Source organism: Schistocerca serialis, chromosome 3 (genome assembly GCF_023864345.2).
Source record: "Schistocerca serialis cubense isolate TAMUIC-IGC-003099 chromosome 3, iqSchSeri2.2, whole genome shotgun sequence".
In the NCBI taxonomy this organism is placed as follows: domain Eukaryota; kingdom Metazoa; phylum Arthropoda; class Insecta; order Orthoptera; family Acrididae; genus Schistocerca; species Schistocerca serialis.
Window position 1 is genome coordinate 343,351,768 of NC_064640.1, and position 25,403 is coordinate 343,377,170.

Genomic DNA, 25,403 nt, shown 5'->3' on the forward strand with positions numbered 1-25,403 from the left:
CCCGGTGGTAGTAGGAAGGAAGGGCAGCCAGCATACCCTAAATCCAAGGAGGCGTTGAAAAAAATGTCATGGGCCGGATTTCTAGGAATGGAAGACAGATGGCTAGCGTAACGACTCAGAAGGAGAGCTTGCCGATTGGACAGCGGAGGTTCAGCAGTCTCAGCATAAGGGCTGGTGTAAAAAGCTCCAAACACTAAACGTAATCCACGGTGGTGGATAGAGTTGAGACGCCGAAGAATAGATGGCCGAGCAGAGGAATAAACTATGCTTCCATAATCCAATTTCGAGCGCACTAAGGCGCGATAGAGGCGGAGAAGGACCACTCGGTCCACTCCCCGGGAGGTACCATTCACGACACGGAGGGTGTTGAGGGATCGCAGACAGCGAGCCGAAAGATAGGAAACGTGGGAGGACCAGCACAGTTTTCTGTCAAACACAAGACCCAAGAACTTAGCGATGTCCACCAACCGAAGGTTGACAGGGCCTAGATGTAAGGAAGGCGGAAGAAACTCCGTACGGTGCCAAAAATTAACACAAATGGTCTTACTGGGAGAAAAGCAGAAGCCAGTTTCGATGCTCCAAGAGTGGAGGCGATCGAGACATCCTTGAAGACGTCGTTCAAGAAGGCTGGTCCGTTGAGAGCTGTAGTAGATCGCAAAATCGTCCACAAAGAGGGAGCCCGAGACATCAGGAAGGAGACAATCCATAATTGGATTTATGGCAATGGCAAACAGTACAACACTTGGCACGGAGCCCTGGGGTACCCCGTTTTCTTGGGAGAAGGTACGGGAGAGAGTAGTGTTCACCCACACTTTAAATGTGCGCTCTGCCATAAATTCACGAATAAAAAGGGGCAGCCGACCTCGAAAGCCCCAAGAGAACAGTGTGCGGAGGATGCCTGTCCTCCAACAGGTATCGTATGCTCACTCCAGATCAAAAAATATCGCTATTGTTTGGTGTTTCCGGAGAAAATTGTTCATGATATAAGTGGAGAGAGCAACAAGATGGTCAACTGCAGAACGATGCTTTCGGAAACTGCATTGGGCAGGTGTTAAGACTTCAGGACTCCAGCCACCAGGCTAAATGACAATTCACCATACGCTCCAAAACCTTACATACACTACTCTTGAGAGAAATGGGGCGATAGCTACAGGGGAGATGTTTGTCCTTTCCAGGTTTTGGGACAGGAACGACGATAGCTTCCCGCCATTGTCTGGGAAAAGTACTGTCGGTCCAAATTTGATTAAAGGTGAAGGAGGTAGCGGAGACTATGGTATGATAAATGCAGCAACATTTGGATGTGGATACCATCCGGTCCTGGGGGGAAGAGCGAGAAGAAGAGAGTGCATGTTGGAGTTCCCACATGGAGAAAACAGTATTGTAGCTTTCGCAATTCTGCGAGGAGAAGGCAAGAGGTTGCACTTCCGCTGCATGCTTCTTTGGGAGAAACGCTGGCGGGTAATTTGAAGAGCTCGAAATCTCAGCAAGGTGTTGACCCAATGAGTTAGAAATTGCACCAGAGTCCACTAATTTATCATGCGTGACAGTGAGCCCAGGGACTGGGGAGAAACTAGGCGCACCAGTTAACCCCCGAATCCGACAACAAACAACCGAGGAGGGAGTGAAGGTGTTAAAGGAGCTAGTAAAGAAGTCACAGCTTGCCTTCTTGCTATCGCGGATTACGTGACGGCATCACACACGGAACTGCTTGTAGCAGATACAGTTGGCCAAAGTAGGATGGTGTCTGAAAATGCGAAGAGCATGTCGCCGCTCATGTATTGCGGCGCGGCATGCCTCGTTCCATCAAGGAACGGGGCGGCGCCGGAGCAATTCGGAGGTGCGAGGTATTGAACGTTCTGCAGCTGTAAGAATAACTTCTGTAATATGAGTGACCTCATCGTCGACACTAGGAAAGTGACGGTCATCGAATGTCGCTAGAGACGAAAAGTGTCCAATCGGCTTGGGCAAACTTCCAGCGTCTTGGGCATATATATGGCAGTTGTGGCTGCAATCTAAGGACACATGGAAAGTGGTCACTTGAGTGTGTATGAGCAAGAGCGAACCATTCGAAGCACCGGGCTAGCGGTACAGTACCGACCGAAAGGTCCAAATGAGAGAAATTTGTCGTGGAGGCAGACAAAAACGTAGGGTCCCCAGTGTTGAGGCAAACAAGATCAGCTTGGTGGAAGACGTCTATTAATAGTGAGCTGCGCGAACAAGGATTCGGAGATCACCCCAGCGGGTGGTGAGCATTGAAGTCCCCAACCAGTAAATAGGGGGGCGGAAGCTGACCAAGAAGATGAAGATCAGCTCGTGCCATTGGTGTGGACGATGGAATGTAGACAGTACAAAGAGAGAAGATGTATCCAGAAATGGAAAGACGGACAGCGACAGCTTGGAAGGAAGTGTGTAAGGGGATTGGGAGTATCATGGAGAAGAATCATGAGTCCATGTGCTGGAGTGCCTTCAACAGAGGGTAGATCAAATTGAACTGACTGAACATGGGGGAAAACAAAGTGGTCGTGGGGACACATCTTTGTTTCCTGAAGACAAAAGATGACCGGCGAGTAGGATCGTAAGAGGATCGACAATTCATCCCGATTGGCTCGAATGCCGTGGATATTCCAATGGATAATGGACATAGGGTGGACAGAAAATGGAAGAATGTGACCAAAGTTGCCCTTAACGACTGCTCAGAGCTTGCAGCCGACAGCATGGAACGGCATTCAGCCAAAGGCAGAAGATCCTGATCCATAGGTTGTTCAGGGGCAGCTCCTGCCACCAGCGATCGGCTGGTTGATTGGCCGCCAGCAGTGCGCCTCAGCGACACAGAAGACAGCCGAGGGCAGTTACCACCAGCCAGTGCTGTAGATGAGACACACTGTGGCAGAGAAGGAGAGGAACTGGGTTTCTAATTAGCCTTTTTGGAAACAGAGTGTTGAGATGAAGGAGGAACCAATGGTTGTGAAGTTGGGATACGTAAAAAATCTTCAAAAGTAGGCTCTTTTTTGGAAGTCTGGGTGTCTGATTTTGGGGCTCAAGATTTAGCAGAACCCAATGAAAGGTGAGCCATAGAGTGAGCAGGTGAGAGTGGGGAGGCTGAACGGGCGATCTTTGTGCTGGCCGATCTGACGACCGTGGCACTATAGGTGAGATTACAAGTCTGAGTGACTGCCTCCTTTGTTGACCGAGGGGAGGCAAGGACAGTGCTGTATTTACCTGTGTGAGGCACAATGGGCTTTCGACTGGCGAATAACTTTCGAGCAGCAAAGGTGAACACCTTTTCCTTCACTCTGATTTCCTGAATGAGCCATTTGTCTTTAAAAATGGGGCAATCTCTAGAGGAAGCAGTGTGGTCACCCATACAGCTGATGAAACGAGGGGATGGAGGTGGACAAGCACCCTCATGGGCATCTTTGGCACACGTAACGCATTTGGCCGGATTGGAACAGGACTGGCTGGTATGACTGAGCCGCTGACACCGATAGCAATGCGTAGGGTTCGGGATGTAAGGGCGAACGGAAATTATCTCATAGCCTGCTTTTATGTTCGATGGGAGTTGAACTCTATCAAATGTCAAGTAGACAATACGGGTTCGAACAATGTTCGTCTCAACCCTTTTCATGACTCTATGAACAGCCGTGATGCCCTGGTCAGACAGGTAGTTTTGAATTTCCTCGTCGGACAATCCGTCAAGGGAGCGTGTATGAACAACCCAAGGTGATGAATTTAAAGTGCGGTGCACTTCTACCCGGGCAGGGAAGGTGTGTAGCAGTGAAGTATGCAGCAATTTTTGTGCCTGGAGGGCACTGACTGTTTCTAACAACAAGGTAGCATTTCGTAATCTGGAACAAGACTTTACAGGGCCTGCAACTGCGTCGACACCTTTCTGAATAATGAAAGGGTTGACCGTGGAGAAGTCGTGACCTTCGTCTGACCGAGAAACAATAAGGAACTGTGGCAACGATGGAAGAACTGTCTGTGGCTGAGACTCATTGAACTTACGCTTGTGAGCAGACATAGTAGATTATGAGGAAACCATTGCGGAAGTATCCCCCATGATTACCGACGTCTCCGATGGCGTGCTCCTTCCTTGTGGGGGCCCTCACTGAGGGCACTCCCGCCTTAGATGATTGTTCACACCTCAGGTCACACCTCCCAAGAAACGGACGGAGGAACCAATCGGCACTTTCGGAAGGTATCAGCTCGGGTAATCACTCCTCCCTGGGACTGGCCGTTACCAGAGGGTACGTACGTGTCCTACATGTCTACTCGGGGTAGGGAATTACGTGTTACCTTGTCACCAGCTATGCATGGGAATGCGTGGGCTGGCCTTCAGACACACACAGGGAGGAAAAAAGAGAAAGGGAGAAACAAAGAAAGGGAAAGGAAAGAAGAGTGGTTTCAAATGCCGCAGCGAAGAAATGGGTGAAGAGAAGAGGAAAGGAAAAGAGAATGACAAGGGAAGGACAAAGACTTGCCAGCAGAGAAAGCGAAGAAGAGACACTATTTTACATTTTCGAGCGTCCGTCTCCGGACGTAGGCACAAAACATACTCCCAGAGCCCAGAGGGGGAGAAAGGGAAGGAAAGAGGTGGAGGTGCCGGGGGGGGGGGGGGGGGGGGGTGCAGAGATGGGGATGGGGATGGGGAAGGATGCGGAAAAGGAAGATATGCAGCCCGGAAAGGAAGGAGGGCCACATTAGCTCAGGGTCCCGTGCTCGCTACGCATGTATCCACAAAAGAGTTGTGGACCCCTGGGGGGATCTAGGCATAATGTTGCAAACCAATATAAAATGGATGAAGCACATAAGGTTGGGAGTAGGGAAGGTGAATGGTCAACTTCAGTTTATTGGGAGAATTTTAGGAAAGTGTAGCTCATTTATAAAGGAGATTGGGTATACAACGTAAGTGCAACCCATTCTTGAGTACTGTTCATGTTTGGTATCCTTACCCACTCGAATTAAAGGAAGACATTGAATCAATTCAGAGGTGTACAGCTAGATATGTTACTGGCAGGTTCGGTCGACGCACAAGTACTATGGAGATGGTTGTAAACCCAAATGGCGGGGTCCCTGGAGGGAAGACATTCCTTTCACAAAACGCTATTGAGAAAATTCAGAGAACTGGCATTTGTGACTGATTGCAGAATGATTCAACTGCTGCCAATGTACATTTTGCATAAACCACAAAGACAAGATAGGAGAAATTAGGGCTTGGAAGGGACCTGTAGACAATCTTTCTTCCCCTCACTCCATCTGTGAGTGAAACAGGGATGTTTACAAGTAAATAACAACATAAAGGCAAAGAGGACATAGTACACATGCACGTGCATACGTATGTGCATGCATGTGCACAGAGAGACAGAGAGACAGAGAGAGAGAGAGAGAGAGAGAGAGAGAGAGAGAAATTAAGGTAGCACATTTACATTTACCTTGTCTTTCCTTTTGAATCCTTTGTGCTATTTTGTCTATATTTGTAAGTTTTTCTCCAAGTGATGTCAAATAGTCCCTAATACGGTCAAACTCTGAATTCTTCTGATGCATCATGTACACTGAAGCCAAGTTCTGCAAAGAGTTTGACACTCTTCCAAGAAGACTGAGTCGGCATTTACGGTGTATTGAAAATTCCTGCAGCAATAAATGAATAAAATATTACTATTACATGCAGGGCTGTCAACAGAAAGATCCACCACACATTTTATATACTCACTGATGGTTTTGCAGTCAGAAATATTTTGAGACTCAAGTTACAGCTCAGAACAGGATGACTTGCAATTCTATTAAGAAAGCGATGGAGAAGAGCCATTCTTGCTATAATGAACTCTTTTGAGTACCGATCCAACTGAGCTATTAAGGTGTGTTTAGCTGGAAGGGGCTGTAACACATGAAAATGCAATCACTGTTCACAATAACTACATAATAGAAAATAAATTATGTTTTTAATTATTAATACAACAGTCATGTTCAAATATCAATATAAAATTTATTATGTAGCCCATTCTAGTTCACACTAGCTAGTGAATAGTGGGTGCCAGGAGACTATGGAATGCATCGGAATCATGTTACATGAGGAACTTGCAGTAAATAACTATTTTATATTAATTCAAGCATGTAAAAAGTCAGTGAAGTTAAATCCCATGTATTTCACCCCTTGCACAGCCTATCAAAAATCTCGGTGTCAACCATCATTGTCTTCCACTTACAGCTTATGGACTAGAACCAACAGCTGAGCCAACAGTTAGCTAGTAAAGGCTCATCAAAGCTCCCTATTCATTATATTATTGTAGCAGTGGCAGAGCATATATTAGTCATTCAGTAGTTGGGTAATACATTGAGGTGATGAAAGCCATGAGATAGAAACATGAATATATGCAAATGGCAGAAGTGTAACATACACAAGGTATAAAAGGGCAGTGCATTGGTAGATCTGTCATTTGTACTAAATGTTTCATATGAAAAGGTCTCCAACATGCTTATGGCCCCACAGCAGGAATTAACAGACTTTGAAAATGGAATTGTAGTTTGAGATAGACGCATGGTTAAAGTATATTGTCCATGGCAAAATGACACTATCCATAACCGGAGTAGACGTAACAGTGGTGCACCACAGGCCACAGAAGATTGGGTTGAACAACAGCTATGGAGGTGTGTATGGGTGAATAGACGCGCAATTACAGGGTGTGGCACTTAAATCCGGACAAATGAAACATTTTTTAAAAAGCAAATTTATTATAACAAAATACAAAAGAAAATGAAAATTCTTTTATTTATAAGTAGTGTTATCCTTCAAGAGTAACATTACTCGATGCAACCCCCTTCGGCCGCATTGACTGCCTCCAATCTCGTCCTGAAGCAATTGCATGTGCTCTTTAAAACAGCGCTATCCACATTTGTGGATGCTGCTTCAGTAGTGGTGTGTACAGATGGGGGTGCCTCATCTTACTGGTAACTCTTTCAACTACGGTCTACACATAATAATTGAGGGGGCTCTAATCCGAGCTATTCGTAGGCCATAACTCCTTTGACCAGAACACGTCAACGTTACCCGAGAGCGTTTTGAACTAAATGGCTTGTATGAGGTCCTCCTCTAACTTCTGATGCACTGTTCGCTTGCTGACACTCAATACTGATGCCAATTTCCTCAGTGATGGCCCCGGGTCCTCCAAAATCAGCGCCTGAGCCTTTTCGACGACTGCCGCAGTTCGTGACGTATTTCCTCGAACGAGGTTAACCCACCAGGTTAGCAGAACCTTACCCAGAGTTCTCCGAATCATTATACTTGGCCACAATATCATAAATAGTTGATCTCGAGTACCTGAAGAATCTAACTATTTCAGTGGGCGAACACCTAGCACGAAGGCTTTCGATAACTGCGACTCTACGGTTGTACTCCCCACTTGTCTGTAACATCTCTGTCATTTCTAGGTTCTAACTCTTTACTAGATGCCTATGGCTTTCAACAACATCAACCACTACCTCTGGTGGAACTACGATACGGCAGGAAATTCAAATTGAAATTTGTCTGTATTTAAGTGCCACACCCTGTATTCAGGAACTGACTGCCCAGATAAACCACAGCGCTAACAACAAAGCCTCATCAATGACCATTCAGTGAACATTGCTGCGTATAAACCTCTGTAGCAGGCACCTAGTCCACACACCTATGCTGATTGCTGTTCATTGAGGACAAAGGCTGGAACTTGCACACCAATACAGCAACCGGATGTCCACTGAGTGGCAACAGGTGAACTTTCAGATTAATCGAGTTTTATGCTACATCAAATAGATGGCTGTATGCATGAACGCATAAAACGTCTGAAAGCAAATCATCAGAAGGATCCAGGACCAAGTGTTATGTTCTGGGGAATGTTTTTGGGCATTCCTTGGGTGATTACATCATTCTAGAAGGCATAATGGATCAACACAAGTATGTATGTATTCTTGGGGGTCATATTCACGGTTCTGATGGGTGGTCAATTAGGAACACTCAGCTACTGGGAGCATACAGACATAAAATTGAAAAGCATTAAATATTTCAGTAAAAAATTACCCTTTCATTGAAGAGATCTGAAGAAAAAATCTAAATACCAATTGAACAAAATGACTATAGGAGAAACAATAATACACTAGCCTGGTAAGGCCACATACATGGACATTAAGTGAAGTCACAAGCAGGTAGTTTTTAGTGAGAGAACTATGACTTCAATCTGAGAAACCTCTTTCTCAGCACTTCCCATGAGTTTTGTTTTCATACTTGGTAGAGCTCTTAGCTTTTCTCTAATCACTTTCTTCTTCTTCTTCTCGTTTCCTTTTGAGGACTTGTCAGCTGTCCTTTTCTCTGCTCCTGTTTCAGTGTACCTACCATGTGCATTATGGAGGCTGTGTATTAACTGCTTTGTGATAGTTACATATCCATCACCTCCAGTGACCCTGACTGCATCGTGAGCAGCACCAACATCTATGAGAGAGGCTTCAGTCAATTTTTTGACCAGAATGAAATCATCAGAGAAACCTCTTTCTCATGGCTGGCATTGCTATGGAAGAGACCGAAAGCAACCTTGATAAAACTTTTCACATCTTCATGTCCAATTACGAGCCTGATGACCATCACCCAGAACTGAGTGATGCAAACACCATCCCCATCAAATTCTTTGAGGATTTCCTTCACTGACACGATCTCCATTAGATTTTGGAACTCATGGGCAATGGCGTCAGCCTCCTGACCACCAAAGCATTTTAAGGTAGTGGGATGTGCCAATGCTATGTCTAATTGTCTCTTTTCATGGTCAGCATTAATTGCCACTTCTGGGACTAAACATGGAGTGACCTTCGTAAAGAAATAAGAAAGGCGAGCAATATATCCGAAATTTTCATAAATGCAAGTCACTCATTCTGGAATGCCAAGATATGTTAATATCTGCTGAGTCCAGACTGATACCATTTTATTTTCCACCCACCAAACAGCAAAAAATGTTTGTTGAAAAACAGAGGTGCTTGTAATATTATTGAAATTAGTTTGGCATGAGGGAGCATTTTTAAATGCATTACGTACAGATCTCAGAAACTTAACAAACAAGAGTCAAACCAATGCTAGTACAACCTGTATTAAAGTCACCATGTCACATGTCACAAAGCCCAAAAACATAGGACCCTCTGGATCACCCTCAACTTTGATTTCACTTTCTATCTCTCTTAGGAATGCCTTATTAACATTAGGGTCATCCATGGACACCTAAACAACTTGCCTTTTTAAAATTTACCTCATATTGGGATGCTCCTGCCTCAAATCCTTCAACTAAATATTTTGCAGTACTTTTTCTCAAAAACACTAAAGTGAGGTATCTGCTCAAAATCTGGTCCAATGCACTATCCCAAAATTGTACAAAGAGATCAATCTCAATCACTAGCATGTACCAGGCAGCAACTCTCTCCTGTATTTGTTTAGTGAAAAATGGCTCCCATCCAAACGCAATGCCATAACTTACTTTTGGGTTTTGAAGCTGCATTTTGGAGGCAATGTTACTGTCTGGGAAATCTGGTGAGAGATTCACAACATGCCAGTGTCCTGAGAAGATTGGAGTCATGCAGTAGCCAACAGACACAAATGAATCTTTGCCTTCATTTACAGCATCCCTCTGCATGTAATCTAGCATTGTTGGTTGTTGTCCAGAAGTTCCCGCACAAGGTGCTTGTTTTAACTGGCTTGGGGTAACACCTGGCTGCTGGGACACATCACAACTGCATGATGCACTCCCTGCAGACTAAAAATACATGGAGGCTAATTAGAAATACTACTTTTCTTCATTAAAACTGATAATTTTATTTTCCAGTGTACCTGCACCCCCAAATCAAGGGCACCATCAGGATTGTCCTTTCCATTGTCAGAGATAATCACCTGAGTGCATCCAGAGATGGCAGGTGGCTCTGCAGGGGCTACGTCTGGTGCATTAGCATTGAGGCCATGGCCATTTGTGGCAATTAGCATGTATATACACACTAACTTTCCCAGTAGCCTCAAGCCCAGCACGCTTCTTTTCCTAGTATAACTGGACAAGGCCTGCTGCCTATACTGCTGAGTGAGAAGTTGGTTTTACAGGCACTGAATTTTTCACACGTGTGCTTTGTGAGCCACCTAAATTCTGGATCCTCAGTCCAGCAGGGGTTGAATGCACACTTCCAGTTTATCAAGTAAGATCTGAGGTAACATATGCATTAGAGAGCACCGCACCTGAACAAGTAGTGAGATGTGGCCAAGAGTTCACAAAGAAAGAAAGCCACTAAAAAATGTCCCAACCTGTGCATTTTTATTTCCTATGAGCAACTTCCGCCCCACCTTCTTGTCTACATCTCTCCCTGAGTGGATCCAAAATAAGGTAATAAAATCTTCCTTGCATGTGAGTAACTGAAAGTAGTTTATGTTGACTAAGACTCTCACCAGCATTGTGGACGTTAGCCAGTGAGGATAGAAAAGATGCTAAGAATCACCCCCTCCCCTCCATGTCCTAGGCGCCTACGCCCACAGTCCCCACACACCCTCCGGCCACCTACACTGCACTGCAGGCATCATCTCAATACTAATTTAACAAACAATTGCACAACAAAACCCAATAACTGCTCGTTCTATAATCAATCTTATTCATATACAATGCAATTAGACAGAGCTGTTGGCATGTACAACAGTAATTTTTCGGTATGTATCCCAAAAAAATGTACTGTATGCAAACCTATAATGCTCTAGTATTCCTGGTTCAAAATAAATGTATCTGAATAGGCCAAAAACTCCCCTAAAAGCACACATCTTCATGATAACATCATGTTAGCAAATAAGGCAGTATGTTTGCACAGATATAAATGTAAGTCACACCAAATACTCATCACAGATCCTTGCTGGTCACATTGTGTCACAAATACAAAAAAATCACGACACATCAACGAACAAGAGTAGCAAGGCCAGGCTGCAGTGATAGGCATGCAAGCTATTCAATGTCAACAACAACATACCTCCACACAGCTTGTCTGGACTCTGCCAGGACGTGTTGGTTGACTGGCCACTGCACTGGACTGAGTGAGGGGAGGGGTTGGAGGATGCCAAAACCATGGCGGAGGGTGGTCTCACAGCACTGAGCAGAGTGTGAACAGTGAGCACGGCACTTCATCAAGCCAAGCAGAAGGCAAGCAAATGCCTGTGCCCAAAATCAAATGAGGCACCATACCTTTTCCAGGGTTTTTAGGAAAACTGCAAAAATTCCCTGAGTTCCCCAAGTTTTCCAGAACAAAAAAACTCCCTGTTTTCCAGGATGCTGAACACCCTGTAATAACAACTTTTTCTGGCATCGCAGCAGAGGACATACACCATTCATTGACAATGTTAGGGCTACCGCCACAATGAGCGGTAGGTCAGACGAGATTACTCTCCACGTGGCTAATTTACAATTGACAGGTGAAGCAAATACATACATATTGTACTGTGAAGTTCATGGTAAGGCAGAAACATTCCAGTGGTTAAGTGACAGGTTACAAGAAAATTATCAAAAATAGAACACCACAAGGTTTTTTCTAGGAAAAAATTGAGTACCTTAGCAGAGAAATATAATGAGTCTGCAGAAACCTTTTCAGATAGGATCCAGAGGATCACTGTACAAACATGCCAACTGACGCAAAATGCGAAAAAAGATAGTGTCTTGTTGTGGGAAGCCAAAAATAGGGCTTTGGATTTTTTCTATTTGGTATCTCCACAGAGATGTCACATACGGTAAGAATGGAAAATCCTGTGGATTTAACTGCAGTTCTTAGTGTCACAAAGCAATTAGAGGAATCTGACACTGAGATTAGAACAAATATGGCCCACAGCAGTTCTTTCTGCACAGTTGGAATGTTACAGGTGCAGATGTAAAGGGTAGGTATGGAAGCAGTGTCAGCAGCCAGAATGCTACAAGTGTGGCCAAACTGGACACCGAGCACAGGATTGTGGGAAGAATAGGAAGGGAAAGCAATGGCATCAGTAGCAGCCTTTAAATGCAAATGGGATTTATTTCAACCATCACAAATTCTCACTAAGACATAGAATTGCAAATATAGATGCACAGACAGAATTCTGCTTGTCAGGCTGTGTAAGAGGCAAGGAAAACAAATTCTTGGTGGACATAGCTGTGCATGTATCAGTTGTCAGTCTGGATCTTGTAAGCACGAGGAGACTGGGTCCCCAAATAACAAATTGCATGAAGTGGGTGATAATAATGTAGAGTCGTTGGGTTCAACTTTGTTCAGTTTCAGTATTGAAACTACACTCCAGGAAATTGAAATAAGAACACCGTGAATTCATTGTCCCAGGAAGGGGAAACTTTATTGACACATTCCTGGGGTCAGATACAGCACATGATCACACTGACAGAACCACAGGCACATAGACACAGGCAACAGAGCATGCACAATGTCGGCACTAGTACAGTGTATATCCACCTTTCGCAGCAATGCAGGCTGCTATTCTCCCATGGAGACGATCGTAGAGATGCTGGATGTAGTCCTGTGGAACGGCTTGCCATGCCATTTCCACCTGGCGCCTCAGTTGGACCAGCGTTCGTGCTGGACGTGCAGACCGCGTGAGACGATGCTTCATCCAGTCCCAAACATGCTCAATGGGGGACAGATCCGGAGATCTTGCTGGCCAGGGTAGTTGACTTACACCTTCTAGAGCACGTTGGGTGGCACGGGATACATGCGGACGTGCATTGTCCTGTTGGAACAGCAAGTTCCCTTGCCGGTCTAGGAATGGTAGAACGATGGGTTCGATGACGGTTTGGATGTACCGTACACTATTCAGTGTCCCCTCGACGATCACCAGTGGTGTACGGCCAGTGTAGGAGATCGGTCCCCACACCATGATGCCGGGTGTTGGCCCTGTGTGCCTCGGTCATATGCAGTCCTGATTGTGGCGCTCACCTGCACGGCGCCAAACACGCATACGACCATCATTGGCACCAAGGCAGAAGCGACTTTCATCGCTGAAGACGACACGTCTCCATTCGTCCCTCCATTCATGCCTGTCACGACACCACTGGAGGCGGGCTGCACGATGTTGGGGCGTGAGCGGAAGACGGCCTAACGGTGTGCAGGACCGTAGCCCAGCTTCATGGAGACGGTTGCGAATGGTCCTCGCCGATACCCCAGGAGCAACAGTGTCCCTAATTTGCTGGGAAGTGGCGGTGCGGTCCCCTACGGCACTTCGTAGGATCCTACGGTCTTGGCGTGCATCCGTGCGTCGCTGCGGTCCGGTCCCAGGTCGACGGGCACGTGCACCTTCCGCCGACCACTGGCGACAACATCGATGTACTGTGGAGACCTCACGCCCCACGTGTTGAGCAATTCGGCGGTATGTCCACCTGGCCTCCCGCATGCCCACTATACGCCCTCGCTCAAAGTCCATCAACTGCACATACGGTTCACGTCCACGCTGTCGCGGCATGCTACCAGTGTTAAAGACTGCGATGGAGCTCTGTATGCCACGGCAAACTGGCTGACACTGACGGCGGCGGTGCACAAATGCTGCGCAGCTAGCACCATTCGACGGCCAACACCGCGGTTCCTGGTGTGTCCGCTGTGCCGTGCGTGTGATCATTGCTTGTACAGCGCTCTCGCAGTGTCCGGAGCAAGTATGGTGGGTCTGACACACCGGTGTCAATGTGTTCCTTTTTCCATTTCCAGGAGTGTAGATAGTTCATGAAGTACGTGGACATGTTAACGTACGTAGGTGAAGAGTATTCAGCAATTCTTGCACTAGATCTTCTCAACAAACATCATGCTGAAATCTATCTTTCACAGTATACAGTAGAACTCAGTGGGATTTTGTCTTCATTGGGGGACATAGCTGCAAGCAAGGCAATGTCACAGAGGTGCACATGTCATCAAGGTGTTGCCGACTAAACTGTGAACACAGACTGTTTTTTTCCAACTAGGGCGCAGGGGAACAGTAGCACAGCCATAGACAATATTTTTACTCATTCTTCATTACTAGAGGGGCATTCCGATAGTAAAAGGGTGAATGGCTTTTCAGACTATGATGCACAAATTTCAACACTAAAAGGCTTCTGTACTCAAACAAATGTCACGTATAATTACAAACTATGTAGGACAGTTAATCCAGCAGCAATAGAGAGATTTTTTAAACCTTGTCAAAGAACAAGAGTGGCAAGGTGTTTATTGTGTCAATAACATAGATAATAAATGTAATGCTTTCCTTAACATATTTCTCATGCTCTTTGAGAGTTGCTTTCCATTATAATGTTCTAAATGGGGCACTAGCAGTAATAGACAGCCCGAGTGGCTAACTAGTGGGATAAGGATATCATGCTGAATTAAGTGGGAATTATGTCAAAACGTTAAAAGTAGTTGAGCTACAGTAGCCCATTACAAACAGTATTGAAAGGTGCTTAAAAATGTTATTAGGAAGGCAAAGAGTATTTGGTATGCAAATAGAATAGCTAATTCACAGGATAAAATTAAAACCATATGGTCAGTTGTGAAGGAAGTGTGTTATCAGCAGCACAAGGTCGTTGATATAAAGTCAGTTTGTAGTAAAAATATTTGTGTTACTGATAAATCAGATATATGTACAGTAATTAACAACCATTTTCTGAGCATTGCTGGTGAATTAAATAAAAATTTAGTTACTCTACTGTGATATGGACAAGGGGGAGATTGAGTCAATAATTAAATCACTGAAGACTAAGGACTCTCATGGATATAACGGAGTGCCTTGCAGAATATTACAGTACTGTGCTGCACAAGTTAGCCCTGTATTTAGCCATATTTGTAGTTTTTCCTTTAGGAATGGCCAATTTCCTGAACGATTGAAGTACTCAGTAGTAAAGCCGCTTTTTATAAAGGGATAAAGGAATAAGGTAGATAATCCTAGACCTATTTCTATGCCATCAGTGTTTGCTAAAGTTATTGAAAGGCTGTGTATGTAAGGATAATTGATGATTTTATATCACACGATTGGCTATCAAATGTACAGCTCGGCTTTAGAAGTCATTTAACAACTGAAAATGCTATATTCTCTTTTCTCTGTGAGGTATTGGATGGCTTAAACGAAAGGTTTCCAACACTAGGCATATATTTGATTTAACTAAGGTATTTGATTGTGTTGATCACAAAATATTGCTCCAGAAGTTGGACCATTATGGAATATGGGGAGTAACTCACAACTGGTTCACCTCTTACTTTAGCAACAGACAGCAAAATGTAATTATTCACAATGTTGAGAATGGCTGTGATATGGAGTCTGAGTGGGGTACGGTCAAGTGGGGGGTGCCCCAGGGACCATTCCTGTTCCTTATTTATATAAATAATATGCCCTCTATTATTAAGAGTAACTAAAATATTTCTGTTTGCTGGTGACACTAGCTTGGTAGTAAAAGATGATGTGTGTTACATTCGCGCTGTTTCAAATAGTGCAGCTTGTGACCTAAGTTCACGACTTGTAGAAAATAAACTAATGCTACATCACCATACAACTCAGTTTCTACAGTTTCTAACACACAATTCAACAAAACCTGACGTTTTAATTTCACATAATGGGGATATGATTAGTGAAACTGAACAGTTCAAATTTCTAGGTGTTCAGATAGATAGTAAACTGTCATGAAAAGCCCATGTTCAGGATCTTCTTCAAAGACTTAATGCTACCATTTTTACTATTTGAACGGTATCTGAAGTGAGTGATCACCCAACATGAAAATTAGTCTACTTTGCTTATTTTCATTCACTTATGTCGTATGGTATTATATTGTGGGGTAACTCTTCCCATTCTAAAATGATATTTTTGGCTAAGAAACCATCGGTCCAGACAATAAAAGCTGTAAGTTCACAAACCTCTTGTCGACCTCTGTTCACAAATCTGTGTATTTTGACATTGGCCTCCCAATATACATATTCCTTATTGTCCTTTCTTGTTAACAATATTAGCTTATTCCCAAGAATAAGCAACTTTCACTCAGTTAATAATCGGCAGAAATCAGACCTGCATTTGGATCAGACTTCCGTAACTCTTGTGCAGAAAGGTGTGCAGTGTACTGCTGCATCCATTTTTAATCAGCTACCACTCGAATTCAAAAATCTTAGCAGTAATCCATGTGCTTTCAAATCGAAACTGAAGAGTTTCCTCAAGGGTCACTCCTTCATTTCTGTCGAGGAGTTCCTTGAAAAATTAAGCTGATTCTTGTCGTATTGTTGATTGAGTTTACTTAAACTTATGGATGGACTTTTTTCGGTTTCATAAACATTTTATTTTTATCTGTTATTACTTTTATGTTGTAATTTCATGTACTGACATATTCCATCACCTTTGAGATTTGCTCCTCAATTTGGTCCCATGGAACTTCACATGTAAAAAAAAAAAAAAAAAACCCTAGAGACTGTTTCTCAAGATAAAATACCAGCAGGTACAGGGAAGCTAGCGTGGGTTTCCGTTGATACCAATTTGCCAAAGGCAGCGTTATATGTAGTGGAGCCACTATAGGAAAATAAACAGTTACGTAGAATGCATTGCTTCGTGCATAGAAGTGTAGTGTACGTAAGTAATATTAATAGTGAGTTTATGGTTCCTGAAGCCTGGCTAACTTCAGCATGGACATCATTGGTCTGTCAAAGGACCTAATGACTGCCACATTAGAGGTTTTAGATGAGGAAGGTATTGATAGGTCAGGTGATAAGATCTGCAAGCAGTCTCTCGATGCACCAGGATTACCAAAAATGATAGGTCACTTGCAATGCACTTATCGGAAGGCAATGGGAGTTTTGTTACTACAGTTTGGGGATTTATTTAACACGAAGGGTACTTTATCAGCAATAGTGATTATGCAGCACCATATATCTACACTGAACAATGAACTAGTTTATAGGAAGCTGTACAGCACAGTGAGGCACCTTCAATCCATAATGAAGTTTACAGATTAGCAGGTAGTGGAAGGTATTACACAGTACAGTGATAGCCCACACGGCAGAAATGATGATGTCCTACAGAAAAAGTCAACAGATGGTACCAGGAATTAGAGATTATGTTGCAATTACTAGTAATAAAATGTGGATGCATATCCAGTCCCTAGTATTACAGAAACAACCTAGGACTGTGGCAGTACTTTATACCTATGACAGTGCCAGTACTTTACATGAATGGAATTGAGAAGCAGGAGCCACCAGCTGGAGGTAGTCCCTGAGGATGGACCAAAGTCAGCTTTCACAGAACCAAGTAGATATTAGAAGCATAAATGGATGCTCTCTGGGCTGAAAAACACACCAGACATGTTCCAAAGGTTACTGGATGGAGTTTTATATGGGTTGAAACTGAAAACTTGAATGATATATTTGGATAATATATTTCCAAAGGGTATGCGTGCAAGTCATATGCTTGGACAATTTATTCAGCAGGTTGTGATCTGCGTATCTAACACTTAGCACAGACAAGTGTCATTTTGCACAAACACAGGTAAATTACCGTGGGGATGTGATTAGTGGGAAAGGTGTTCCAACTGATCTTCACCTAACAGAGGCAATCCGGAACTTCGCAGTGCCACAAAGAACAAAGCAACCACAGTCATTCCTGGCTTTATGCAATTATTATTGAAAACTCATAAAAAATTCTGCACAGATTACAGAACACTTGATTCAGTTGTTGAGGAAGGGCCTGAAATTCCACTGGACAGGAGAATTTCAACCAGCATCTGAGGCATTGAAGGCAGCATTAGTTTCTGATCCGGTAATAGCTTTTCCTGATTTTGAGAAGGAATTTATTCTATGCTGTAATCAAAGCAATGGAGCAGTTGGTTGTATTTTGAGCCAGAACACTGATGGCCAGGAACACCCAGTGGCATACAGAGTGCGTTCCATAAGTAATGTGACCAATTTTTTTCTGATGCAACGGTACACCACAGAATATTGTAACTGGCTGGGCTAAGTGGAGGGCGGTGTTAGCTTCAAAACGCTCTGTCTCATTCAGCTGTGAGCTCCTTGAGAGTCAGGATGTGCATTTCTGCCAACCCGTTTTGAGGTTATGTAACACAGCACAATGTATCATTCTGTAAAGCAACGGTACATTATCAAATTTTGCGTTAAACTTGTGAAGTCCACCACCGAAACACTTCCATTACTTCAGCATGCCTTCGGGAATGATTGCTTGTCCAAATCACAAGTTTTCCGAAGGCACAAGTCGTTCATGGAGGGCCCAGAGGAGATCACTGACGAACCTCGCAGTGGACGCCCATCAACTGCACGACTCGATGAAAATGTGACACGTGTGCGCGATTGTTTGAACTCTGACAGACGGCTGAGCCTTCACTTGATACTACAAACTCTAAACATGTCAAAAACAACAGTTTTCCACATTGTGACTGAAGATTTGAACATGAGAAAGGTGTGTGCCAAAGTTGTCCCAAAAGTGTAGACCGACGAACACAAGCACATGTGAGTGCTTCGGTGCCAGAAAATGTTGGAAATGCGTGAAAATGAGCCTCATTTTTTAAACTCAGTTATCACTGGTGATGAGCTGTGGAATTTTGAGTACGACCCTGAGACAAAAAGATAGAGTTCAGAGTGGCACACCCCATCATCGCCCCATCCCAAGAAGGCACGCATGAGCAAGTCCAGGATCAAAACCATGCTCATTGTTTTCTTTGATATCAGAGGCATTGTCCACCACGAATTCGTACCTACCAGGACTACAGTGAACTCAGCTTTCTACTTGGAAGTGCTCAAAAGCCAGAAAAGAAGGGTCTCGCACTGCCAAAGCGACATCAAGGACACGTGGAAAGTTTACCACAACAACGCACCGAGTCACAGCGCCTTCATTGTAAACGACTTCCTGGCCAGGACCAAGACCCCATTGGTCCCTCAGCCTCCCTACAGTCCTGACCTGGCCCCCGCTGACTTTCTTTTGTTTCCTCAATTAAATGGAGTCATGAAAGGAAAACATTGGAACACGATTGAAAGCATCCAGGCGCATGTAACATCAGTTCTAAAGGACATTCTGGAAAAGACGTTCCAGGATGCCTTCCAGGCATGGAAACACCGCCTCCAGAAGTGTATCAACACAAGAGGGTGCTATTTTGAAAATTTCTCATTATTTCTACTAATATATTCAATAAATGATTTTTTATTGATTTGGTCGCATTACTTATGGAACGCACCTTGTATGTATGAAGTTATTTTATAAAGTGGAATATAACTGCTCCAATATAGGATGTACTTTTGTTGCTATTTATATGGATTGAAGTTTAAGATTGTCACAGACCATGCTTCATTGACCCTCGAGTGGGCGCACTGTTGTAAAAAGTACAACAGTAGTGGTTTTTCTGCCTAACCTTGAGCTACTGCTTCACCACTTCTGTGTATCCTATTATTGATGTTTTCTCAACAATATTGAAGTGGTTTCAGTTCCTTTGATTAGCTTTCGCAGTTTGTTATCTGAAGCAATGAGCTGCTGAATGCTGTAAAATGTGCAATGTGCGCCTGCTGGTGTCGCAGTTGCAAGTCTTGTTTCGGCACTCAATATGCAGAGGAAACTGTAATAAAAACTTAACTTTACTTATTCACTGTTCTTTTATTTTGTATAGAAGCTCATTAATAAATATTAATTTGGTTACACTGGCATCTGAATTTATTTATTCATTTCCTGAGATTAGAGGGTGTGTCAGACAAGGAAATTTGCAAACAACTTGAAGAAAGTGATTATGAAGTCTATCCAGAGTTTTCAGACCTCAAGGAAAGTGAAATGGATTTGAATAACGAAAATAATGAGTACGAGTAGCATGGCAGTGAACCTGAACTTGAAGGTGATCTCAAAGAGATAGCAGATATTTGGAAGTTCTTTATTGGAAAAAACAAAGTTACACTGTAAAAGCAAGTATGCTACGTCAAAAACCAAGAGAAAAAACATTCTGCAAATTCTACCAGATCCAAAGAGAAACATGATGGATATCTTTGATGAAGTTAGTGCTTTCCTGAAAATAACTAATCTTGACATTATTGATGAATTCATGAACTATATCAATACGTATATAAATAGACAGTGATGCACACATCAATTCCCATGCAATAGACTGGACATCGAGACATAGAAGAAGGACTGTGTTTGGGTTTTTTATTTTTTTTTTTTAATTTTTAACTGGAACCAGAAAAGGCCATCATGCTAATGTATTGGGAGTCTGGGCAGCAGATGGAATGGGAATGCAACTGATCAGAGTTGCAATAAGTTACAGAAGGTTTTTGTTCCTTCTGCACTGTATGTGGTTTGATGACATGAAAACAAGGAACTACAGGGAAAAAAAAACTGGTAAGCTGGCTGCAGTTCATACAGTAATGGACACTTTTGTTGCCTAATGTCAAAGTTCTTACAACCTGGGCGAATTCACCACAAGAGATGAATTGCTTCATCCTTTCGGAGACCATTGTGGATGAATTCAGTACATTCCCAGCAAACCAGCTAAACAAAGGATAAAATGTTTACACTTCGTGATGCAAAAACATCTTATTGCAGTAACATGCATGCTGTGACATGCATCATAGGGGCAATATCTGGTATCTAATGCTCCTGAGTGAAAGACTTCTCGTGCCTCTAGAAAACTAACAGGAACCTTACAACCGACAATTAGTACACAAGCTAACTCCTTTCTGAATATTTGTCGCAGAAGAAAATCACTTGTATTGGTACAATGGGCAAGAACAGATGTGAAATCCCTCCCGAATTTCTCCCAAACAAAACATGAAAAACTTAAAGTGTAATGTTTGGATTTCAGCAGGTTAAGACCTTAGTTCCTTATGTTCCTCATAAAAACTGTTCTGCCATACTTTTGTCCACTATGCATGACATGGCGACAGTTGAGGAATCACACAAACTGGAAATCATAACTAACTACAATGTGACAAAAGGTGGCATTGACATCGAAGATAAAATATGCACCTGTTACTCAGTTTCGAGAAGGTGTTGTGAAAGTGAACATATGTCAGAATAACTGGCTGAACTGTTATTAAAAAAACTAAAGGAGCAAAAGTTTTTGTTATAAATATAATAGTTTGTTCAGCACAGGCTTGTTTTTAGTGACAACTGCCCATGTTGTAAATTTGCTCATGTGACAACAATAGGCCACCTGCTGGAGGGTTAAAATGGTTGCTGGTGCTAAAAGACCCGTTGAGTTGGTTAACAAGATGGGCACCCAAACTCATCTATGCATTACCACGTGTTGTCATGTCATGGAGGATGCTGAGCAAGACCAACAGACATGTAGCAGAAAGATTCTGGTGGTGAACCAGGAAAGGTTATGTTGAACAATAGGTAAAGGGTTTTGTGCCTTTTGTGCAAAGAGCTGCATGTTGTCCCCAACCCCTAAATGCCTACAGGAAAGAAGAAAAAATTCTGACTAATTATCAGTATCCTCATAAGGTCATCAAGAGGACTTCTCCAGTAAACATTAAAGTGTAGTTTTTGACTAAAATGTCTATCATCCATGTGAGTAAAGTTAATCCCTTTATAGATATGGTGGATGCATTGTCACAAGTCCCAACGATGGAGTCAGGGTGCATGAAAATGACTAGAAAAGTTTGGAAGCATATACCATTAGACAAGAAGAATGCACAGTGTACCTTATGCATTAAGATCACACAACAAACAGCAGTATTTAAGTTTAGTTGTGTTATGCCTACGAGTTTCTCTATTCTTTTCAAATGTATTCAGTGTTTCACTACGAGTTGTTATGGTTCTACAATAGTCATGCATTATTTCTTAATTGTTTCCATACATACATGTGTTTTCGAAGGACAGAGGGGATGACAGAAGTCCCATTCCTTAGGTGGCGAATCCCCAAGAGCAATGGGATCGGTGTGATAATACACATGTGGCTTGACAGCATCAATGGAGAAGCAATGCGTATGAGTCACCAATGGACACTGAGATTGATAATTGATATGTGGGAGCTAAGAAACAAAGGTCATAGATTGCAGGTAGCATTCGTGCAGCTGCATTTTGAAGTGAAGGGTAACAAAATTCTCACCAAGGTGCACGATGAACACTAGCAACAGAGGCTGTCATATGGCAAACAGAGAGCTCAACTGATGCAAATTACTGACATCGCACAGCAGCCATTAGTTCATAGGGAGAGAAAAAAAGAAAGAGAGAAAGAGAGAAAGAGAGAGAGAGAGAGAGAGAGAGAGAGAGAGAGAGAGAGAGACTGGTTGGACACAAGAGAGAAATATCTTAAAAACAGTTTTTGGGACAGCAAATAATGATGTCCGGGAGCTGAATAACACAGTTAGGCAAGTGCAAACGTTGGAAAACGCTACCAAAACTATAGTAGGATGGCCTATGAGGCAATTGTCAAACTTAGAGCAAGGCATTCTGGGTGGTAAACAAGTTAACATGGGGTTGACCCAATACACATGGGATATGATGAAAGCTGTGAACAGTGATTTAGGAGAAATACAACAAACACAGCTGAGCTTACTGAATAGCAAACTAGCAATAGCCAGTCTCTTACAAGCATTGGCAGATCAGTTCAACGATGCAAGAATTGAAGTCAGGTCACAACAGAAAGCAGTCTATTATGCGTTAAACATACAGTTAAGTTCTGTGTTACTGCCACCATAATTCTTGACACGGTTGCAACTAGCAAAAGAAGAATTCCCTGCAAAGCTATGGCATGTAGTAGATGTGTTGGAGAAAAATGTTTTACCACATAGCAAACATGGAAGTAATTATTGCTACAACAAAGTTACACATGTTGTTTCAACTACTAGTAGTAAGGACAAATGCGCGGTATGACATTAAATGGTTCACCCTCATCCAGTAAGATGGACAGTAATACGAAAATGGGTTGAAGTAAAGTCCAGAAAGGTGTTAATTATTTCTGAACATGGAGAAGCTCTTATCACTATATCCATGGGTTGCAAAATATCGGCGGTCACTTCAGAGTTCTGGAAGAATGGAGAAACAGAGGAAGCCACTAGGCAGGAGAGCCGCCAGTGGAAGAGTAACCCAAACTAATGGCAGGCGAACAAAATGCGGCAGACTGGGAACAAGACAACAAACCAGGACAAGGACAAACAACCTAGACAAGCTCCACACAGCCGCCTAATTACCAGTCACATGAAACTGCGTTGGTCACCAAACTCCAATGTTGATACAGTGGCACTCTCACTGTGTGAGCACTGCACAGTGCAGCCAAAATACCCTCCAATGGCTACCTAAGTGCATCTCCTCTGAGGGGCAGACAACCTACCTACCTACCTACCCCCCCCCCCTTCCCAACCCGAAAAACGCACATTTAGGTGGAGATGCCCTGGACAGTGCCTTGGGAGATGGCAAGAAGGTATAGTAAACACCTGTACTCCTCGACTGTTAGTTTTGGGAAGGGAGGATGGTAAGTGTGTAATATTGTAAATGGGACAGCTGGGAGTAGGGTGCAGGAGTAGGTGGTGTCAGGAGATGAAGCAGGGTCTGCAACTGCCATCCGTGCAGCAACTCAGCGTGGCTACAACTGTCAATCAATGTGTGATAGGCACTCAAAAACAGGGTGAGGGCTGGGGTATCGGCACGGGATTCAACAGCTTTCTTCATTCATAGCTTAAAGGTCTGAATGAGAGAGTCCACTTCACCACTTGGGGAAGTATGGAATGGAAAGCTGAGAATATTTTTTATAGATAACTCTTTGAAAGCAGACGCTGTGAGATGGGGCTCATTATCTCAGACCAAAGTGCAAGGTAACCTTTAGATGGTCATAATCTCGGCCAATGCAGTCATGTTGAATCCCATGCATACCACTTGTGGGTATGCCAACACCTTCATGAGGGACATCCCCCAATGTCCCCAGCACAGCAAGCTCAGAACTCGCTACTGCAATTCGGCTGGAATGATCACCCGACACATGACAGCCTCAGTATCCAAGAGAATGACGTCATTGATAAACGAGAGGCTGTGAGAAATGAGTTTACACTGTTTGAACTTGGTCACCAACTAGCGGGTGAGGTAGGTTGGCCAGTCACGCATCATGTATAGGGAGACCTGCTGCTGGATGAGATCGTAGGATATGGCAGCAGCGACACATGCAGGTGTAATGGAGAAACTCTCCAATGTACATTGTTGTGGTTGGTTGGTTGGTTTGGGGGATTAAAGGGACCAGACTGCTACGGTCATCGGTCCCTTGTTCCAAAATTTCAAACACCCACACAGAATAAAAGGGAACAATGGAAAAGACGACAGATGACAGGACAAGAAAGACTTAGACAGATACCAGACAAAAGGAATTAAAATCACACAGAGTGTGACAGTGGGTGGCCGACCATAGCGACAAAAAAGGATAAGCCAACTACCAAGAAACACACTAAAAAATCAGACTAAAATCATAGGCCATAGGCCAGAATCAACACAAAAAGAGAAACACTTACATTAAGCGATAAAAGCCCCCTGCCCGAATAAAACGCAAAACTAAGCCTGCCATAGCAGTGTCATCAGTTAAAAGGGCAGGGAGCGTATCAGGCAGCGCAAACGTGCCAACAAAATGTGGACCACCATCAAAGCAGACCCACATCGACATAGAGGCGGGTCCTCATGCCGCAGTAAGTGGCTGTGTGTCAAGCGGGTGTGGCCAATGCGGAGCCGGCAAAGGACTACTGAGTCCCTGTGAGTGGCTCGCAGGGATGACCGCCACACATCCGTTGTCTCCTTGATAGGGCGGAGTTTGTTTAGTATGGTCAGGTAGCACCATTCAGTGTCCAAAAGTTCAAAAACTTTGCGGCGTAAGAGTGCTCGCAAATCAGGCGCCGGGAGGCCAATCTCCAGAGATGGTTTACTGGTGGCCTGTTTCACCAGCCGGTCAACATTTTCATTGCCAGGTATCCCAACATGGCCTGGGGTCCACACAAAGACCACAGAGCGGCCGCAACGGGCAAGAGTATGCAGGGACTCCTGGATAGCCATCACCAGACGAGAACAAGGGAAACACTGGTCGATAGCTCGTAAACTGCTAAGGGAGTCGCTACAGGTAACGAAGGACTCACCTGAGCAGAAGCGGATAGACTCTAGGGCATGAAGGATGCCGACCAGCTCAGCAGTGAAAACGCTGCAGCCAGCCACCAATGAATGTTGTTTGTAGTGGTCCCCTAGAGTGAGAGCATAACCGACATGACCAGCAACCATCGAACCGTCAGTGTAAACAATGCCAGAGCCCTGATACGTGGCAAGGATGGAAAGAAAACAGCGGCGGAAGGCCTCTGGAGGGACTGAGTCCTTCGGGCCCTGAGCCAATTCAAACCCAATGCGAGGGCGAGGCACACACCACGGGGGTGTACGCAAAGGGGCCCGGAAAGGATGTGGAAGAGGGAAAACCCCAAGCCCAGAGAGAAGCTCTTTGACGCGGACCGCG

General features: G+C 43.9%; 1 protein-coding gene across 1 annotated transcript in view; it reads right to left on the bottom strand.

Annotated features, from left to right (window-relative positions):
• LOC126470152 (sorting nexin-7-like) overlaps positions 1–25,403 on the bottom strand; it is a 144,413-nt gene that overhangs the window by 90,055 nt on the left and 28,955 nt on the right. The window contains exons 4-5 of the mRNA XM_050097770.1: positions 5,711–5,875; positions 5,433–5,628 (exon numbers count right to left, since the gene is read on the bottom strand). Of these exons, the coding sequence (XP_049953727.1) occupies positions 5,433–5,628; positions 5,711–5,875 (361 nt within the window). The remainder of the gene's footprint in view (positions 1–5,432; positions 5,629–5,710; positions 5,876–25,403) is intronic.